The 19,936-nt window shown below is 59.5% G+C and overlaps 1 protein-coding gene across 1 annotated transcript; it reads left to right on the plus strand.

Moving 5' to 3' along the window:
* The first annotated feature begins 394 nt into the window (after positions 1–394).
* Positions 395–19,892, plus strand: LOC117644730 (RYamide receptor-like). Its single transcript, XM_034384344.1, has 6 exons — positions 395–523; positions 692–919; positions 13,701–13,927; positions 14,274–14,472; positions 18,309–18,377; positions 18,461–19,892. The coding sequence occupies exons 1-6, from the start codon at positions 395–397 to the stop codon at positions 18,737–18,739; spliced, it is 1,131 nt and encodes a 376-aa protein (XP_034240235.1). The 3' UTR covers positions 18,740–19,892.
* The last annotated feature ends 44 nt before the right edge of the window (positions 19,893–19,936 follow it).

Raw genomic sequence — 19,936 nt, forward strand, 5'->3', positions numbered from 1 at the left:
GTTGAGTGCTCTCTCTCTCTCTCTCTCTCTCTCTCTCTCTCTCTCTCTCTCTCTCTCTCTCTCTCTCTCTCTCTCTCTCTCTCTCTCTGGGTGTGTGTGTGAGAGAGAGAGGGAGATGGGAGAAAGGAGAATGGAGAGAGGGGGAGATAGAGACAGACAAGAGAGAGAGAGAGAGAGAGAGAGAGAGAGAGAGAGAGAGAGAGAGAGAGAGGTGTATGTTGGCGCGCAATTGGCCTACTGCCTCGGGCCGTCTCAAACTCACCCTCTGACGTGCGGCCGTGCGGGATGCGACGCTTGGTGTGGGGAATTGAGGAATTCATGAGGCTGTTGTGGTGCAGGCTGCAGGCTGGCTGCCGACTGGCGTCGTTAGGCCGTGGACTAGGCCGTGCTCGCCATGGACGAGGAGGTCGCCCCGCTGCCCGAGGGCGTCCCCGGCGTGGCGGTGCCCTGGGCGCCGCCCAACTGGACCTACGCCTTCCCCGTGGACTGCGACGCCACGGTGCCCATGTCCAACGCGTTCCGGGTAAGTAGTGTCACTCTGGAACAGAAAAGTGGTGCAACTCTCAGCCGAAACTGTGTCGTTGTGGAGGCAGCTCGCCTGTTGCCGCATTGAGATGCCCCTCAGCGCGGCCTTGTTGGGTTGGCCAGCGCTACTTGGTATTCTCTCCGACCGTGTTGTGTGTGCGCGCAGGTTGCGGTTTATCTCATGTACTGCCTGGTGTTCCTGGTGGCGCTCGTGGGCAACGGGCTGGTCATGTACTGCGTCGTCTCCTCGCCGCGCATGCGCACCGCCACCAACTTCTGGCTGCTCAACCTGGCCGTCGGCGACATCCTCATGACCGTGCTGTGCGTGCCCTTCTCCTTCGTGCCCACGCTGCTGCTGCAGTACTGGCCCTTCGGCGTCGAGCTGTGCCACATGGTGAGTCACACAGTCGCCCTCTTCTTTTTGTTCATTTTCATTTGCCGAAAAGAGGCTGTTAAATTCACACGGCCAAACCCGTTCACTTTTCCTCGGAAGCCAGGACACTTTCTTTGCCCGCGCACGGCACGGCGCTGTAAAGCCAGAAGTCTTTCAAGTTAAAACTCCGTCCATTCGTCCTTTATTTTGTTCCGAGTGACGACACCCTGTATGGATCCACGGCAAGAAATGAAGCGAAGTTGAGCGCATCATCAGCGACTTGGCCGCTAAGCTCCGCGCCGTCTCGGCCGCGTGGCCGTGTCCGCCGTGGCCGCGGCTTCCTCGAGGAGCCGAAGGGCGTCTGATTCGCGTCGCGCCGACCCTCTCGCACCCCTGCGGGTCCATCCGGGACGCCCCGCGAGTGCGAGAGGGACGCCTCCGAATTCGCAGCCAGGGAATGTAGGTCGGTTCAGCGAGGCAACCCGAGCCGCGCGATGACACAATCGCAACAAGCGATTATTGGCGAAAGAGAAACGAAACGGGATGGAACGGCGGACGCGGTTGGGATTCGAGTCGCCGCGGTTTCGGAGTCCCGCCGGCGCCGCCACCCGATACGTCGTGCTTTTGATGTTTTGACAGCGCCGCTTTCTTCATCTCGAGAGCCTTTCGCGAGGAGACGAGTATCTCAGCAAAGTGCAAACCCTCCCCCCCCCTCTCCCCGCGGCGACGGCGTCCTGGCCGCGGTCCTCGCGGGTCCCGGTGGCGACTCGTCGAGCTCCACGGCCTCCGCAGCGGCGCGGCGGGTCGCTCCTTTTGTGATGTGCCGGGCAGGGCCGCGCGGAGCGCCGAGGAAAACAAATTACGCTGTACCGACTCGACTCCGGCTTGCTCCGGCTCGACTCGGCCGCTGGCGATTGTTCCTTTCGGAGGGCGGACGTCAACGGAAGGCAACCTAAGCGTGGGGGCTCCGGGCAACACCACAGAGAGAGAAAGGCACAACAACAACAAGAGTGGTGAAACCGGATCACGTGACATTAGCTCTGGCGAACAATGGCGCTCTCATTGTGAGGCAGGCAAACAGGCGCTGCCTCTCTCGCACTCGCGGCGCGGCCCGTGAGGGCGCGAGAGAGACAGAGCGACGAGCCCACCTGCAGCTCGACTGCGTGACTGCGTGACGTGGACCTGCTCCATAATTCAGGCGCCAAAATGCCGCCCCCGCCCGCCAGGTGCGCCGCGAGGTGCCCCTGGGTGGCGGCCGCTCTGCCGCTCTTTGCGAGCGCAGCCCGCAGAAAAAAGAAAACAAACAAAAACAAAACAGCAGAACAAAGCATCCGCCGAGGTGTTGAATAATCCTGTCCGTTGCCTTGGACTGACGCGGTTGGCCTTTCCACGCCCAAACAGCCGCCCCTGGCTGGGCCTGGCAGACGGCTGTTCGTCCCACCTGTTGTTGTTGTTGTCGCTGCGGACGGTTTGTTGTTGTTGTTGACGCTGTTGTCGTCGGCCCCAAACTTGTCTCTACGGCCCAACTTCGAAGAAAGGAGCCGCGGGACAATAATTACGCTCGCGTGGGGGGCCGACAGGGTAAACTCCCGCACCTAACCGCCAGGGCCAGGAGGGAGGATGACCTCAACGAATGGCCGTAAAAACAAAGACAGAAACCGGGCGCGGCCAGGGCGCGGCCAGGCCGGCACCTCGAACGGCCATCGGCCCGCGCGCACCGCGTGCAAGGCGCGTTCGAGACAGTGTCGCATTCGTCGCGCTGTCTCTCTCGCGCCTGTGGGATTCGCGAGGGAGACAGAGTGACGAAGTTTGGAGGCCGCCGCCGTGGTGTTGGCGGCCCTGCTCGTCGCGGGCCGTTGCCCGGATTTGAATTGGCGCGTCGGAATGAAGCGCGGACGTGATCCGGGACCCGCGAATGGGGTGCGCGTGACTGGCGTGACTGGCGCGGCCGTTCTGTTCGTCACGGCAGGGGGTAGGGCAGGGGAGGCACACGCGTAAACGCCACGCACGTCGCCGTCATGCGTCTATCCGCGCGGGACGCACGCACGCACGGCCGCTAGGCGCGTGACGCGGACCGAGAGAGAGAGAGAGAGAGAGAGAGAGAGAGAGAGAGAGAGAGAGAGAGAGAGAGAGAGAGAGAGAGAGAGAGAGGCGCCAAGTCCTTGATTAAAGTCCAGGATCATGTACACTGCCTGCCGCCCTCGCTGTGCCCGGGCAGGGCGGCTGCGCCAGGGCTGCGCCCTCGACCCCGCACTGGACCACTTGCCCTCGCCGGCGACCTCCTCGTCGGCGACCCGTTCGGTGACCGGCTGGCCCACCTCCTCCTTGGCGACCCCTCAGAGGACCTCCTTGGCGACCATTGACTCCAGAGCAGACCGTCTCGACGTCGTGAGCGCGCGTTTTTCGACGTTTTACATGCAAATTTTGAGTGAAGTTGCTGTTCCATCATTCTGCTCCGGTCTCGTCTTTGACTCGGCATGTTTTATTTATCGGCCAAGGCACCGGTGGGTGGTACGTGCACCATTCAAAGCGACTCGGTACTCTCGGGATGGCTCCGAGTTTCAAGCTGGGGCAGAGGCCCTGCGAAATAAAACTCGGATATGAACATGAGTGCATCCCACTGTTTGAAATTGTATTACTTGAAAACTCGAAAACGTGGCCGCCGGGTTTGCCAGTGTAGCCACCGTTTCCCGGACCCCGGCGGTTTAACAGCAGCCGGATAAATCCCACGCGTCGTCAAACACGCGCTCGCCGACACTTTTATTCGCGACACTTTCCGACCCATTTCCTTTCGTCAGCCGTTCGGCCGTTCGGCCGTTCGGCGTTCCGGCGTCGTCAGCGGCAACGTCCTCGCCACCTCGGCGAGCTTTCCGAAGTCCACTTTTGGTACACACTGTGGAAAAAAAAATCAACTTAAACCCACTGATTCCCAGGCCTCTCGACTCAATCTTAGGGAAGAATTCTATCCCTCCTAATAATTAATTTTGAAAACGTTTTTAAACTTCAGTGTCTACATTTTAAATTTCTTCTTCTTTGTGTGCGGGTTTTTCTTTTGAGATTTTGGAAGTGCAGCTGGTACTACACCGCGGGGTTAGTTGGCGGTGAGCATGATGACCTACAGCTTCAATTAGGCGATAACGGCCGGCATTTGTCCCTCCCCCCTCCCCCCGGGGCCCCTGCCGCTCCCTTCCGGTGTACCTGTTGCGGAATTCGCCGCGCTGCCCTGGGCTGCCCCGCCAACGCCCAGCACGCCGTGTTCCCGCTGAAAACCCCCCCCCCCTCCCTTATTCCTGAGAGGTGATAAAGAGGAAGGGAATCCCGTCCCAGCCTCCCGGCCGCCCCGGGGCTTTGTCCTGCTTCCACACCGCACCCCCCTTCCCCAACGCCCCCGCCGCCTTCCCGGCCCACGCCGTTTGCCCCCGCTGGGTTGTCACAGTGTCCTCGCTCGCGCCGTGCCTCGCCGTCGCTCCCCCTCCTGGCGGGAACCTCCTTGAACCCGTGCGGGCAATTAGCTGTCATTTTCGCCGCTGCTGTGTCGTTGCTCTCTGTTTGTCAATGTGGGAGTAATTGCAGTTTTTTTCGTGTCGCGGTATGTGCACGCATGCATAAGTGTGCCCGAGGCGAATGCAAAGCAGGGGTCTGTCTGCTAATTGGGGCGTTGTCGGAGTGGGGAGGGGGATTCAAATCTGCGAGCCGGAAAGCGGCAACAATGGCGGGCGGCTTCTTGTCGCCCCCACTGGGCTCCGCCGCTTCCCCGTTTCACCTCCGCGAATTGGATTGAGGCGAGACACAGCGTCAGATGAGAACGGCAGACAGACCTCGCCGCGCCCGCCGCAATCCTAAGGCAAAGTTTGAGGAACGTTAGCATCAGCGTATATCGCCACGGAAGTGGGCGCAAATCTCCACAATGCTCTCCTGTAGGGAATCCTCACTGGTTAGATGGATATGACACGATATGACACTCTTCTCGTTCACTTCCTCACTGAAAGTAGCTTCAGCTGGACGAATTTCCTTACTTCGATTCCTTAATTAAATATTTTTGTTTCCGAGAGAGAGAGATTACGTTTTTCGAAAGAGGATTCGCATTCGCTATTCCAGTCGAGCGATTCAACATCCTCTCTCTCTCTCTCGCAGAGAGAGACACGGCGACGACGGAACGCTGTGTGAGCGGAATCAGTCGGCTGGACACACGTACGCGAGTTCAACAGCCGGGTGCAGTCACTCATGCCGACGCAGTCGCATTGGCTGGGGAACGGTAGAGGGTGGGGGCAAACTGACTACTCCGTTAATGTCTCGCGTCGCTCCCGATCGCACAGCTTGTTTAGCACTTCAAACCTCACTGTCCAACTTTTCTTTAAAACGCTTTACACCCATTAGTCCCACAGCGCCCCAACAAAAAAAAACTAACGCGTTAATGACACTCTAAAATCGGGTAAGCAGTCAATTCCGCGCGAAGTTCGCGCCGCGCTAGCGCTGCTGTAGTCCGATTCGCTCTTTCTCCCAGGCACACCGCAAGTGCGAGAGAGACGGAGCGACGGGGCTCTGTTTGCAGAATCAGCCTAGGCGTTGGAGGGCTGTCTGGCCAAGGAAGTAGCCGTGGCGATGCTGAGATTCACAACGAGGCTCGCAGGCCGATTCCGGGAGTCGTTTTCGTCGCTCTGTCTCTCTCGCACCCATACGGGACGCCCCATGAGTGCGAGAGAGACGGAGTGACGAAGACCTCTCTCGGAGTGAGTCGGCCAGGGCTGAGAAGACGTGGCCGGAATGGGGGGAGAGGGGGACTCTCCACCCATGCCAATCAATACGTTCCGGAGTGCAGTCCACGTTCCTTTGAGCAGACCGGTGGATTGCCGGGACCAAAAAAAGACACCCGCCCCCACAAAAAAAGAAAAATAGTTGGCAGATGAGCGGTTGGGGACCAAGGGACGTCGGTCTCTCGTGTGGGGGCCTCAATCAGTGTGGCCGCGCGATCTACCCTGTGCTTTTTCTGCCTTTCGGCACGCCGACGCTGTCAGTGTTCTATTCCCTCTGTGACAGCGGAAAAACCAGAGTCGCGAATAGGGCCCCACTCGCGACGCAGGAGAGCAATATGGTATTTGCATGAAACATCTCGCGCGCCGCGCATGTTGTGCGAATCTCGGGGCGGAGTCGGAGACAGTCGGGGGCAGCCAGAGCCACCAGGGGCTTTACAGAGGCCCTACACAGTGGACCAGGCAGGCGGGGCCGCGCTGACAGCATGCCCAGCTAGGTTTGCCCGAAGGCTCATCCCAGCGGCCCTGCTGGCCCACTGCCCTGCACGACACACTCCTTGCTTCTCGCTCCGGTTTTCCGCTTATCCGGTTTCCCACCTTTTCAGCGAGTTTTCCGGGACACTGTGATCCGGCAGCTCAGCACGAGGCGACCACGTCCGCAGTCCGGACACACAGTACAGGCCTTTCTTACCTCAGGCGTAGGAGGAGGCGGTCTCTGGAGGCTTATTTCCTTGCGGCGCCAGTCTGTCTGTCTGCCTGTCTGTCTGCCTGTCTGCCCGTCCGACTGTCCGCCGTCGGTGCATCCCTCTGATCATAGTGGCGCGGTCCTCGTCTTACTAGAGGTCCTCGTCTTACTAGAGGCACCGCAACGCGCACTCTCTGCTTTTCCTCGTCCTGATCAAGGAACAGTTGAAAAAAGTGTAGCGGGAGAGTTGGGGCGATATAGTAGTTCTTCAGCCTGCAGGCACACTCAAACACTTTAGGAAAAAAATCCGTAAAAAAGAAACGTGCTTTTAGCGCGCAGATGCAGAGCTGGTGCACCACTCCAGACCGCATCACAGCGCGTCCTGCGACCAATCCATGCAGGGCCGATGCGCGCCACCCCTTTTACCCGGTCGGTAGTCACTGTCAGAAAAAAAGGGAGCAATCCATTATTTTCCCGTGCTGTGCAGACTGCCGGCCGGCTGGCTGGCCGCCAATAATGCATGGACCCGCGGCCAGCAAACAGAGCGAGACACAGCTGCGTTTGTGTCCGTGACTGTCGTGTGTGCCCAAGTGATTGTGAAGGAGCGGGGCCAGCCAGCCAGGACCCGGCCAGGACCCAGCCAGGACCCGGCCAGGACCCCGCCAGGACCCAGCCAGCCGGCCACACAAATCCCGCTCGCCAGGGGCAGCCAGCTAGACCCCCAAACGAACTTATTGTTCTCGGAAAACATTAAAAAAGGAGGGAATGATTTCCGAGATTTCCGAACGTGAGTCCAGCCGAACGGGTTTTAGTGGCTCAGTGATTAGTGCCTCGCGGCCCACTGTGGGGGCTGCCATTTCCGTGATTGGTGACTAACCCTCCACGGCGGAGGGGGAGGGGGAGGGGGCGGCTGCACCAAGTTTTGATTATATTTCGGGGATGCGGTTCGCGGGCCGGCGGGTGGGTGGACAGACGGACCGACAGATACAGACACTGCGAAAAATGCCGAAGGCACGGATGGTCTAGGTAAATAAATGACCGACACGATCCAAACTTTCCGTACTTTCTCCTACTAAGGTTGTGTAGTGAGACAGACAGACACACAGACAGACAGACAGAGAGACAGACAGACAGACTGACACACAGACAGACAGGCACAGCTCGGGGTGCTGCTCTACAATCGACGCGCCATTCATCACAGCTCGAATCTGAATCGCATCTGAATGCGAGTCCAAAGCGACACCGCACGGCGGCGGCGGCGCGGGTTTCAGAGGCACGAGGAAAAGTGGGAGCACGTGATTTACCGCGCCCAATTACTGAGCCGCTGCACAGCATGTACTGCCCTCGAGAGGGTCCTTATGGCGCGGACTAGCGCGGACTGCCGTCACCTTGGACATCCATGCACGCCACCTGCAGGTGCGGATAAGCCCTCGCCGCCTGAGTGCCACTCTGGCCGCGGCCGTGCGGCCGTTACGCGCGCCGCGCTCAGCCGCCCCATTCAGGGATCCTTTCGGCGCCCTGTCTCTCTCGCACTCATGGCGGCGCCCCGTGGCTGCGAGAGAGACAGAGCGACGAAAACGACTGTGTCTGCCGCGCGTCGCGGGGCATTAACACGCCACGCACGCCGCTCGGGGCAAAAGCCCGGGTGAGTACACCAGTAAACAGTCGGCGGCGATGACTGTCGCTGTGCTTAGCACGCTCATTCCGTCGCGTATAATCGCCCGCGAGTGCGAGAGAGACAGACGGGGCTACAACGACCCATATTTCGATATCGCCAGACGAATGGAGGCGGCGGCCCTATCTTCGCGCGGGGCGGACAGAGACGTGGACAAGCTGGGCGACGGCCTGTTTGATGTACCACCCGCTTGTCTGACGGGTCCATCCGTCAGTAGTGCTTCTCTCTCTCTCTCTCTCTCTCTCTCTCTCTCTCTCTCCTCATTTGAAGGCCGGGGGGCAAAGCGCCCGCCGACCGGCGGGTAGGCAGTCCGATCTACGCGGACGCACGAGGTCCCGCGGCGCGGCCTACCTCCAAGGCGCTCTCTCTCTCTCGCACCCTGCGCACGCCCTCCGCCCCGACAACGCACCACAATGCGGACACGCAGTGAATTAGGAGCCCCCTCCAAAAAAAAACAACAACAAAAACTCGCAAGCCCTGTCGCCGACAGCCCCTTGGCCTCACCGCCAAGCCGTACCCGGACAAAAAAAACAACAAAAACATTTCAAAAAGGGGACGCGGAATCTAAGATGAAGCCGTGATGGAGCGGGTTTTCTCCGGGCGACGGGACAGGCGGGGGTCCGCGGGTTCAACTCCCCGCCCGGGCGGGGCGAAGATAAAAGTGAATAAGTGGTCCAGGGCCGAGGAGGCAGTTTCCAGGAATTTACCGCGTCCGGGCCGGGCGGGCCGGGCCCGGGGCGGGGACAGATCTCGCGAGGGCAGTAATTTCGCCGTCGTTGAAGAACTCTGAAAAGCAGTTCCTTTTTTAAAAGGGACTTGCAAGTGTCCCTGCGTCTGAACCTTGGCTTTATCTCCTCCCCGTGGCACTGTGGCAGTGTAGGATTCATTTCTTCCCCGACCGGCGCGCGGCTTCGACGCACCGCCGGGCCGCCCGGCCCGCAAGACTCGTGAGGAAGTCCTAACTTAGCGATTTTCCACGAATTCAGCTTGGCGTCTGCGAAACGAGGAAGACTGACTCGCGTTATGGAGATGAAAATCGCCAATGCAGAATGGCAGAATGGCTCCGCACAGTGGGCCAGAAGACCGGTCGAGGCGGCTGAAATTCTCGATTCTGGGCCCCATCCAGAGTCGCTAAACCGGGCTCGAACCGACCGAGTGACCCCACCAACAGATTCCTCGTTCGGAGAGCAATCCATTGGTGGGGTCACACGTTAGGTTGGAGCCCCATTTAGCGACTCAGGAGCTCAAAACGCATCCAGGATTTTGACCACCTCCACCGGTCTTCTGACCCACTGTGCGCTGTCCAGTGCCGCAGCGCACCGGGCGACAGCGGGCCCCGCCGCCCTCCTCGCCGGGCAAGGGGCCCTGGTCGGCGTCCGGTGGCACAGAGGCCGGCGGCATTCCCGGAATAACATTACTACTAAGCAGGGTCTGTTTTATGCGAGGCAATACATGGTACACTCTAAAATAATTTCCTCCTAGTCCTACCAGCGTAAGTTTCCAGTCACATTCTCACCCTGTGCAAAAAAAAATGGGATCGAAAGAGGGAAGTAAGCTTTCGATAAACAGCGTGCGGCAGTGTCCACACACGGGCCCAGCCCCTTGATAACGTGTTGGCTGCGACCTGGCCGTGCAGTGGAGGCCACAGGCAGGGGCCACAGGCCACACAAAGCAGGAAGGGATCATAGAGGACTCGTCGCATCGGATCCCGTGGGATTGGGGACCTTCCCCTCCACTGCGGGTCCGGGGTGATAGGCCGCGCCCGGAAGCCAAGCACCCACACAATGCCCTGCAGGATGCGTCGGGACACGGTGTGGCTTTCGATGCAGGGCTCCGCGAGCCCCATCGTGCATCGCGGAAGCTCGTCGCTGTCTTTCTCTCCCTGCTCTGCGCCGTGAGTGCGAGGGAGGCAGAGCGACGGAGTCAGCCCTGCGAGACGGGGCGATACGAGGGGTTGACTGGGAAGAAGAGAGCGTGACTCTGAGAGAGATGAATAGTGCCTATGCGTCTCTGACGTTGGGTGTCATCGCTTAGTCCAATTGCCAGCCATCCCTCCACCCCCCCTCTCTCTCTCTCTCCCACACTGCCGCCCGGCCGACAGGCAGCAAGGATCATCGGCTCTGCTCAGCGCCTGTCTGTGGAATGTCGGACAGAGATGAGGGATACGGGACAATCAAGTCGGACAGAGATGAGGGATTCGGAATACCCGGGAATACAGACGTCGCACAGAGACGTGGAATGCGGAAAACTGAAGTCGGACAGAGATGAAGGGGCACTGAACAATGAAGTCAGACCAGACAGAGATGAAGGAATAAGGAACAATGAAGTCAGACAGAAATTCGGAAAACTGAAGTTGGACAGAGAGGAATACAGAACAATGAAGTAGATAGGGATGAGGGATGAGGAACAATGCGGTTCGCATCGAGTTGAGCACGAAAGCAGCCCTTCCCTTGTTTGATGTAAAACGCGTTTTTTTTTATTTCAAAAGTTGGCGGCCATCCGAGCCGCAAAAAGGGGCGTGATCGCGTTAAAAAGCCAGCCGGCCGCCCGCGTGGCGCTCACGGCCCTCACTGAGGCCTGCAGCTGACACGTATACGTATACGCCCCCCACCACACACACTCTTTCTCCCTCTCCCTCGCACACACGAACACGCGTCCCTCTTGTGCTTGCTTTGTGTGCCACGATGGGGGCTGCACGCCCATTGGGGGGCCATTACATGTGAGCATCTGCACGGCCCCAAATAATGACGTCATCCCTTGCGTCATCCAATCGCCACGAGGAAAAGAGGTGCCGACTGAAACGACACCACATACCTTTGGTGCACGTACAGTTAGGGGACATACGTGCAGTGTACAGCATGTAGCCGCTGGCTCAAAGGAGGGCGGTAGTTTTTAGTCTTTTTTAGGTGGAGGGTCGCCGCGCAGGTGGAACAGATAGCGAGGCCAGCCTGAGGCCAGAAAGATGCCACCCAACCTTCAGTCTTAAAATAAGAAAAAAAATCGCGCTCAAGGTTGGTTTAAATTTAAAACAAGCCCCACAGCCTTTTCTTTTCTGTTTTTAAGAGAGTGGCAGATGCTAGTCGCTCCTTCTGATTGGTCGGGGACCGCTGCTTCACGATTCGCAGCGGGATTCCGCATCGGGCCAATCACGTGAGGGCGCCGCTACCGATCGCTCCTTTCAGTTTCAGCGAGAGCCAGTTAGAAGTGGTTGCCGCGCGAGGGGCGGCCGGGCCGAGGGTCGGGCGGCGACGAGCTCGCATCGCCGGGTACCGGTTGCCGCCAGTGTCGTGCCCTTCGCCTCGCGCTTCACGGCGGCCCGGCGTTGCCACACAGGGAAACAAAGTTGCACGATGCACTGCCAACCGTTGCCCGTTGCGCAACTCGATCTAAGAAGAAAGACTCAGCCAGGATTCCAGCAGAGAGTCTTAGGAGGAATCGAACTCCTCCAGAGCAATGGCCAGGCATTGCCTGGTGGGCAGGCTGAGGTTGGCAGCCCGTTCGACTCGGGTGCATCGCGGCACTTTTCACCTACTTTTGTGGCAACACTGCCGCCCGCCCACTCTCACGCTACACAGCCCTCATCCGAGTTTCCAGGCAGAACAAAACCGACGGTGGTGAATATGTGAGGAGAAGCGAGTTTTCTTGGTCGATAGTTTGTCCGAGACGGTCTTGTTATCGAGGCGCCGCGCCGTCACGTGATGCCGTAAGTCGGAGCAGTTTCCGGTCGATCCCGGTGCGAGGCTAGGGCGAGGCTAGGGCGAGGCTAGGCCGGCCCGCCGGGCTCGGGGAGTTGGTTATTCGGGCCGCTGGGATATTAACGTCAGAGTGTACACAAGTAGTGGGCAGCGTGCGCAGCAACAATATCCCGGCCGGGAAAATAATTAAACTGAGAGAATCGGAGAGGGAGAGATATAAAGTTGAAGACCGCCCGCCGGACTCTCTGTCCGTTTCGGCGGGAAAACCTCCCTCCCTTCGTATGAGTCAGCAGCGCGCCACCAAAAAATGTCAATCCGAATTTAAAATGTAAAAAAATACAATTTCCGTAAGTATTAACCGGTAAAAGTTTTACTGTAAATCACCGTGGCCCACTTGTTCCCGTTATTGCCCCAACTTCCGGCGACCTCCGCGGTGAGTGGACTGAGGAGGCGCCGGCCACCGAAACAAGAAGGGCCCCTGGGCCGCGCGGGGTCGGGGCTCGGCGTGAGGGTGCCCCGTACATCACCATCACCTCGACCAGCGCCTCGACCAGCCGCGAGAGATGCCAGGGCCAGGCCAGACCCGGGCCAAGGCCACGCCAAGGCCGCGCGAAGGCCGTGCCAAGGCCGCGCCGAGGCCGCTGTCAAGTCGCATGGTCGGGCCAAAAAGACAAGCTGGAACGGGGAGAACTAGGACGGACCCGAGGGCAGCCCGGCACCCGGCACGGCGCAGCACGGCGCGGCACGGCGCGGTTATGAGAGATTCGGTCAAGTCGTCGATCCACGTTTCGCCGTCGGACTCCGAGGGGAAATCCAACACACCGGGGAGGCGGGCGGGGCGGGGCGCGGCGGGGCGGGGCGGGGCGCGGCGCGGCGGGGCGGGGCGCGGCGGGCGGGCGGGGCGGGGCGCGGCGGGGCGGGGCGGCGGGGCGGGCGCGGCGGGGCGGGGCGCGGCGCGGCGGGGCGGGGCGGGGCGCGGCCTCCGGAACCGCAATCGAAATCCAGTGCGGGCCGCGCGGACAAAACACATGCGTGATTTTAGCGGAGCCTGTAGTGCCTCTAAACCAGACCCTTTTATGAGCTCGGCGAGGTTGGCCAGGGCGCCGCGAATGTTTGGCCCTGGTGTGGGAGGATAACGGATGTGCCTGCCCCGGGATGAGAAATTCGGGTGCCGGTTATCATCCCCGACCCCGACCCTGGCCTTGCTCGTCGCTCTGTCTCTCTCGCAGCGCAGCGGCGCGGCCCACGAGAGCGACGGAGACAGAGCGACGGCAGTGGGGCGCACCTGCCGGCCGCAGCGTTGACGTATGTGGAGGACGCGGGGGGGCTGCGTGATGACGGCGCGCCGCCCCCCACAGTGGGCCAGAAGACCAGTGGAGGCGGCCAAAACTCTTGACGCGTTTTGAGCTCCAGTCACTAAACAGGCCTCGAACCGAACATGTGACCCCACCAATGGACTCCTCGTTCGGAGAGCAATCCATTGGTGGGGTCACACGTTCGGTTCGAGTCCCATTTAGCGACTCTGGAGCTCAAAATGCGTCTAGAGTTTTGGCCGCCTCCACTGGTCTTCTGGCCCACTGTGCCCCCGCCAAGAGGGCCGCCGCGCCGGGCCGTGCAGCGGGGCGATGCGCCCAGCCCGGGCGACCCGGATCGAGAAGGCCCTGCTAGAGCCCGCTAGGCTGCGCTAGGCTGCGGAGAGATGGCGTTTTCCGCTTGGCCAATCAGAGCGCGGCGCTGGCATTCCCGGCACGTGGCGTTCTGGGACGATAATCCCGACCTTGGAGAAGATTGCCATGTGCGCGGGATACAGAGCGCCGTCGTTCGAACTGTCATTCATTTTGACGGTCAATTTTTTTGCAATGTTTGTCAGTTTTGACTGCTTTTTTTAAATGTTTTTTTCTTATCATTTTTTTCTTTCATCATTTTTAACTAACTTCTTTTTCTGGTGACTTTAGTTTTTTTTCGAATGACTAACCTGTGTCTGACGTTGCCCTAGGTGAGCTTCTGCCAGGCGGTGTCCGTGCTGGTGTCGGCCTACACGCTGGTGGCCATCTCCGTGGACCGGTACGTGGCCATCATGTGGCCGCTGCGGCCGCGCCTGTCCCGCCGCCTGTCGCACGGCGCCATGCTCACAGTGTGGGTGTTCGCCGTCATCACCGCCATGCCCATCCCCATGGTGACGCGCCTCTCGCAGCCGGACAGCTGGCACGCGCACTGTGACAAGTAAGCACGCGGGTTCAACTCCCACTGGGTTGTCACATGAGGAGTCACTGCCCGGGTTCAACTCCCAGCGGCGGCGGTGTTGCCCCATGAGGAGGTCAAAACCGCCCGGCACTGCTGTATGTGGGAAGTTTTGGCTGCTGATGTGGCAACACTGCGCGTTCGTGTTTTCCTGTTGGCCATTCCGGTTTCACGCGGGAACCAGCAGGAATTGCTTCCACCCGGACAGCGATGGTCGGAGGGAGTTGAGGCAGGCGAAGGCAGAGGCAACAGTTGCCCCCCAGTCGCCGCTCCGGCGCGGAAAGTTGGCCCTGCCGTGATGATGCCGCCCTGCTTGCCCTGCTTCCAGGTGGGTCTGCCAGGAGGAGTGGCCGAGCCCGCTGCACCGCCACTACTACACGCTGGCCCTCATGACGCTGCAGTACTTCGCGCCGCTCGTCGTGCTGCTCTACACCTACACCAGGATTGCCGTCGTCATCTGGGGCAAGCGGACGCCCGGCGAGGCGGAGAACCTGCGCGACCAGCGCCTGGCCAAGGCCAAGAGGAAGGTGAGCGTGAACCGCAAAGGGCCCCACCTTTGTGAGGCGCGGCTGCCGCCGAACAACGCTGCGTCGCTCTGTCTCTGTCTGACTGTCTCTCTCTCTCCCACACACACACTGGTACGGCACGCCCCATGAGTGCGAGAGAGACAGACGGCGCCGTGCGGCAGCGGCCTGCCGACAAGGCGGGGTAACGAAGGCCGAGATCGAGTTAGGTTAGGCCGGCCGGCTGGCCAGAGGACGCGCGGGTCGCACATTCCATAGGGGTGTTATTTACCGTGCACAGTCCAAACAAAAATCGAAAGCAAACCGACCGAGAATTCATCTATTTTCTTACCCAGGGCTAAAACAAGCTCGGCGTTGAGAGTGTACACGCGGCTGGAAATGCCCGCGCAAGGGCTGGAGCCGGTTATGGACAGCCACACATATTACACATTGACCTTCATTCGCACGCACACACGCGCAAAGGAAAACAAACACACAAACCTCCTCGGCGGTCCGGGCCTGCGATCGGCGGCAGCTTTTATTGTTGTGCAAACGGGGGCTGTGTTGACAGAGTAGCTGCCTCCCCGCTCTCCACGAGGGAAGCAGCTGGCGAGCGTCGAGTCGATCAATCGATCGCTCCTTCGATCTTCGGCACGCGTGGCACAAAGCGCGGGAAAAGCTGCGCGTCCGAATCCGCGGAGCCAATTAGCTTCCGCCGGTCTGCTTGGCGCTTGGCGCGCTTGGCGCGCTTGGCGCAAACTCCACGTGGCCCTCCAGCTTCCCGCCGAGGCCGAGCTCATCCACAGTCCCGGCATGATAGCCTCCGCCGGGTCGAGTGGGCCGTTGCGCAGTGGCGGGCCTGGCTCGCCCAATCGAGGCGGGATGATTGGTAATAAAAGGGACTGCGCTTTTTATCCCCCGACGTTATGGAAGGGCGCGTTGTTAGGCAGGAGGGAGGCGGGACCGAGTTAATAACGACGAGCCGTTAGAAACCGAGCTGCAGCGGACCCGCCAATAACGTGTTCGCCGCCCTCAAAGGCGAAGGGCCAAAGGTATTAGACCTTATTAAAGGCAGGCAGGCAGCCAGGCGCCCTTAGGTGGCATCCTGCCAACGCGCGCCGTTTGATGTGTCTCATCATGTTTGGCTTCCCGACTAGATGATAAGAAATCCGAGAAAAAAATCGAGCCGAATCAGCGGCTCGCTCGTTAGCTAATTGAGTCACTGTAATGAGGCGCAGAAAATTCACTTTAAAAATCCAGCAGCTTTTTTTTCATGTTGCCGCTGGATTCCTTCCGTCTTTGGCAGACTCATGTGACTCCGCCTCGGCCTCAGGAAATATCGAGAGAACATGCTGTTTCCGGGCCGCTATTTGATGCTTGAGCAAACACGGAGGGACCCGGCGCGGCTACGCCGAGGCCCGCGGCTCGCGAGATTCAAATCTTGCCTTCCCCTCATCTTCCCGCGTCGCCCCGCCTGACATTCAAGGGAGAGGCCCCTCGACGCGACATGCAAAACGCGAGGCCCGCCTTCGCCCCGACTGGCCCCGACATACCCCAGCCGCCAGGGTGGCTTCGGCCGAGCCGCCGCCAGAGGGCGCTAGTGGTGCGAGGGCGTCTGGCTTCCAGCGCCGGCGACACCCCCTGCTAGCAGCAGTAGCAGCGCTGCCAGCGCTCGGCGCTACCCCGCGGCAACCCCAGCTGTGGCTGGCTGTGGCCAGATGAATAATTTGCCCGCGTGTGACTCGCTGTGGCGGTTGCCGACGGCGTCCCGCTTTTTTTTTCCTATGTCCACCCCTTCTCTGCCTTTGCCGTGCGCGTTCGTGTTATCCTTCCCGCGAGCGCTCTTTGCCCCTACACTGTCTAGCGGTGACGCACGGTGGCGCGCGCGGGAGCCTTTGCCTGCCTTGTGGACTCGGGTGGCTGTGGCCCGCTCTCGCTGCCACCTCCTCCGGGGCTACACCCTCGGCGTCACCCACACACGGAGGGTGTAGGGAGTGCTGTGTGCGCGCGTGTGTGTGTGTGCGTGCGTTGTTTGTTTGTTTGCTCGGAGTGTGGGCTGAAGCCGATCCGTTCCCACTTAGGTGTGTATATGGAGAGGTGAGCGAGCGCTCGAGGCGGTTGCTAAAGTAAAGCGTGCGTCCATCCACATCGGATCCAGAACTCTTCCACTTTTCCTCACACAAGAAACACACATACTCTCTCTCTCTCTCTCTCTCTCTCTCTCTCTCTCTCTCTCTCTCTCTCTCTCTCTCTCTCTCTTCTCTCTCTCTCTCTCTCTCTCCCTCTCTCACACACACACACACACACTCACACACACACGCGCGCCCTCACTACAGGGCTGCATGCAGGCTGAAACTGAAAAGTTTGCTTTAGTGGAAAAGTTGTCGGCGAGGCGTGTGGCTGCTGAACGCGGGCTTAGCCGCCGCCTAACGGCTGTATGATTCGCGAGCAGCAGCAGCAGCGCCGCCTAGCGGGCGTGTGGCGAAGCGACGAAGCCCAGCGGCCCAGCGCCTCACTCACACACACACACAGGCACGCACACACGCTTGCGGTGGGCTGAAGCCGAAGCCTCACCACGGCGTGGAGCCTGTGGTTGGACCACCGAGGGGTGGACACACACACACACTGGCAGTGACACAGCGACACCCGGTGGAAGGTGAAGAAGGGCGGCGCGGTGTCGAGGAGGCATGAAAGGCCGTGCTGGCGGTGCTAACGCTACGCGGCGCGGCTCGTATTTGCCTGGCATTGCTGTCATGCGCACGTGCGGCCCGCGGTGCCCGCCTCATGGTGCCCGCTGTGTCCGCTGGGCCGGCCCTCGCCCCCCGCGCGGTTCCTGGAACGCCGGGCCGCTGGGCCGCCCTGCAGCTGGACAAGGACGGGACTAATCTGGACAAGCCAACCCTCCGCCCTCCGCCCTCTACCCTTGCAGCCACGGCAGCCACCGCCCCACCGGAAAACGACGCGTCCACGACTGTGGCGGGCAAAGGCGGCAGGGCGGCTGTCAGGGCTGGCAACACCACGCCGCGTGTGGCACACTGTGGCACACCGCCCGAGGGCCGCGTCCCATCGACAAAGGGCTCGCACCCTGAATAGCCCTCCCCAGCCCGGCCCAGCAGGCTGACTCCGAGAGTCGTTTCCGTCGCTCTGTCTCTCCAGCACTCCAGCACAGGTGCGAGAGAGACAGCGAGGAATCTCGGAATCGGTCTGGCCCTGCCTGACGCCGCGCTGATAGTCTAACCGCCGGCGACAGCCCTCCGCGCCCACGGCCTCGTCCACGGCCCTCGGAAGGTGCTTGCTGGCGGCGCACACCGAACCGTCGCCGTCCTCCGCGGTTAGCGCGCCGGGAAGGGCGGCCTGCTCGGCCTGCGAACAGCGGTTCCCTCTCGGGGGCCGGACGCGCCCGGACGTCGCCAGGACCTCAGGACTGCCAACAGGACGCTTCTTTTCCTGTCGCCTCCACTTTTCCTGGCCTTGTTATACAGACCTCGACGGGCCTTTCAGTGGTCATCAGTCTTTTTCTGCCGCGTCCAGTCCGCAGCGTCTTTCCGCCTGCCTGTCTGTCTGTCTGTCTGTCTGTCTGTGTCTGTCGGTCGGTCTGACTCTAGGCCGTTCTTGGGCCGACGTCCTTGCGTAAGAGTCAACCCTCCCCTCCGGCTCCCTCCAGCCCTCGACTTGGCCGGCGGGACGGCCAGACGGCGTGACTTGAGACGCTACTTAAGGGCTTCCATACATTTGGCTGTGGCTCCACCACTCCGGGGTCACAAGCTCTTTGTTTCCCGGGGTTCGCCCACAAATTACGCGTCAGCCCCACGAGGCAAAATTATTTTTTGAAGTGGTGAAATTTGATGTGCTTTTTGCAGATGGTGACGATGATGATCACCGTGGTGGCGGCCTTCACCATCTGCTGGCTGCCCTTCAACCTTCTCGTGGTGAGTAAAGGACCGAATGGAGTATTTGCACTGGGCGTCGCCGCGTCGCAATGTCGCGCTAAAACGTGTCTCCCTGCGGACAGACGGTGTGGACCTACAACGAGTCTCTGGGCGACCAGCAGTGGCTGCCGGGGCTGTACTTCGCCTGCCACTGGTTGGCCATGAGCCACTCGTGCCTCAACCCCATCATCTACTGCTGGATGAACGCGCGCTTCCGGCAGAGCTTCAAGACGGCCGTGCTGTGCGCGCGCTTCCCGCGCCGCCTGCCCGTCGTGCAGCACCACGTGGCCGCGGGGGCCGCCGCCGTCACCTGCACGTCGTTCCGGTCGCAGCACCGCAAGACCCACCTGGAGGACATGTGACGCGGGGTGCGGCCTGGGCCTGGCCCCATGCCTGGCCCCATGCCTGGCCCCGGGGCGCGCAACGGCGGCGGCGTCGCCCTGGGCATGGCCGACACGCGGCTGCACCAGGCCCAGTACCTGGAGGACGCCCTCTAGGGTGCTTCCACGTATTGCGCAACGTCTGCTGCCTCTCTCGCACTCACACAAGGACAGATCTTTGAAAAACGTAATGTAATAATTGGACGATTCCCTAGCAGTGTTCAGGACCCTAAGTGGCGGCCCTGGTCGCGTACACTCTGTACAAAAGTCAACTCAAGTCGTCTGGCCAATAGGCTGAGCCTAAGGCCAAAAGATTAACTCTCAAGTCAAGTCGACAAAAACTTTTTGTACAAGTTATTTTTGACGAAATCCTTGGTAAAGAATTTACAGTATATTCTGGGTCGAAACGATTATACTCAGAAAAAGCAACAAATATGTCAGCTTGACTTTAAAAAAAAAAAGAAAGTGGTCCTAGAATCGTTGGGTGTTACTACACGGAACCACTTTCATAACTTGTTGTACCTGGACTGTAACGGGCAGCCGACGCGTTACACGTAGTTATGTTACCGACTCGGAAAATCGTAGATAGAACTTCAACTTACTCTCACTTGGCAGCTCTCTTACCAAGACTTATGTTAATACTAGACTTGGAGATTCAATAATGTGCTGTATGAGAGCAGGGTAGCTTGGGTCAATAAGATTAGGTTTAAGATTGAAAACGAGGCTTAGTCTACCCTGTTCGGAAAGTAACACGCATTGCGTCTGCAATGAAATGTTTGAAAGAGCGGAAAAGACTTTCTTTTGTGCGTTCTGATGTGTACATATCAGGAGGCCTCTAAACCTAGAGTATGTTTAACCGAGTTTCACTTCAAATGTCTCAATTCAACATTAAATTAGGCAGGTGACATTATACTTTAGTTCGTGTATTTTCAAAGACTGATAATGATCTCGTAACGTTTATTTTAAATGCTCTTATTTTTGAAGTGGTTGTGTGGAATAATGGCCTACTTTGACTCGTTTTGTCGGAATATTTCTTCTGTGAATAGTGTAGAGTGTGACGTGCATGTTTGTGTTAGTGTGAAGTTAAAGAGTCGGTGTAATTCTCAATTAAACGTCTGAACAGTTAAAACAAAAACTCATGAGTCATAATTGCCCCACCCTTGCGTGCCGACTGATACC

This window comes from Thrips palmi, unplaced genomic scaffold (genome assembly GCF_012932325.1).
Source record: "Thrips palmi isolate BJ-2018 unplaced genomic scaffold, TpBJ-2018v1 HiC_scaffold_18, whole genome shotgun sequence".
Classification (NCBI taxonomy): domain Eukaryota; kingdom Metazoa; phylum Arthropoda; class Insecta; order Thysanoptera; family Thripidae; genus Thrips; species Thrips palmi.

Excerpts from the sequence above, each read along its gene's own strand:
- LOC117644730 (XM_034384344.1), top strand. The coding sequence starts at position 395 with ATGGACGAGGAGGTCGCCCCGCTGCCCGAGGGCGTCCCCGGCGTGGCG. Across the intron at positions 14,473-18,308 it reads TGGCCAAGGCCAAGAGGAAG|ATGGTGACGATGATGATCAC; the intron begins GTGAGCGTGAAC and ends TGCTTTTTGCAG. Across the intron at positions 18,378-18,460 it reads TGCCCTTCAACCTTCTCGTG|ACGGTGTGGACCTACAACGA; the intron begins GTGAGTAAAGGA and ends CCCTGCGGACAG.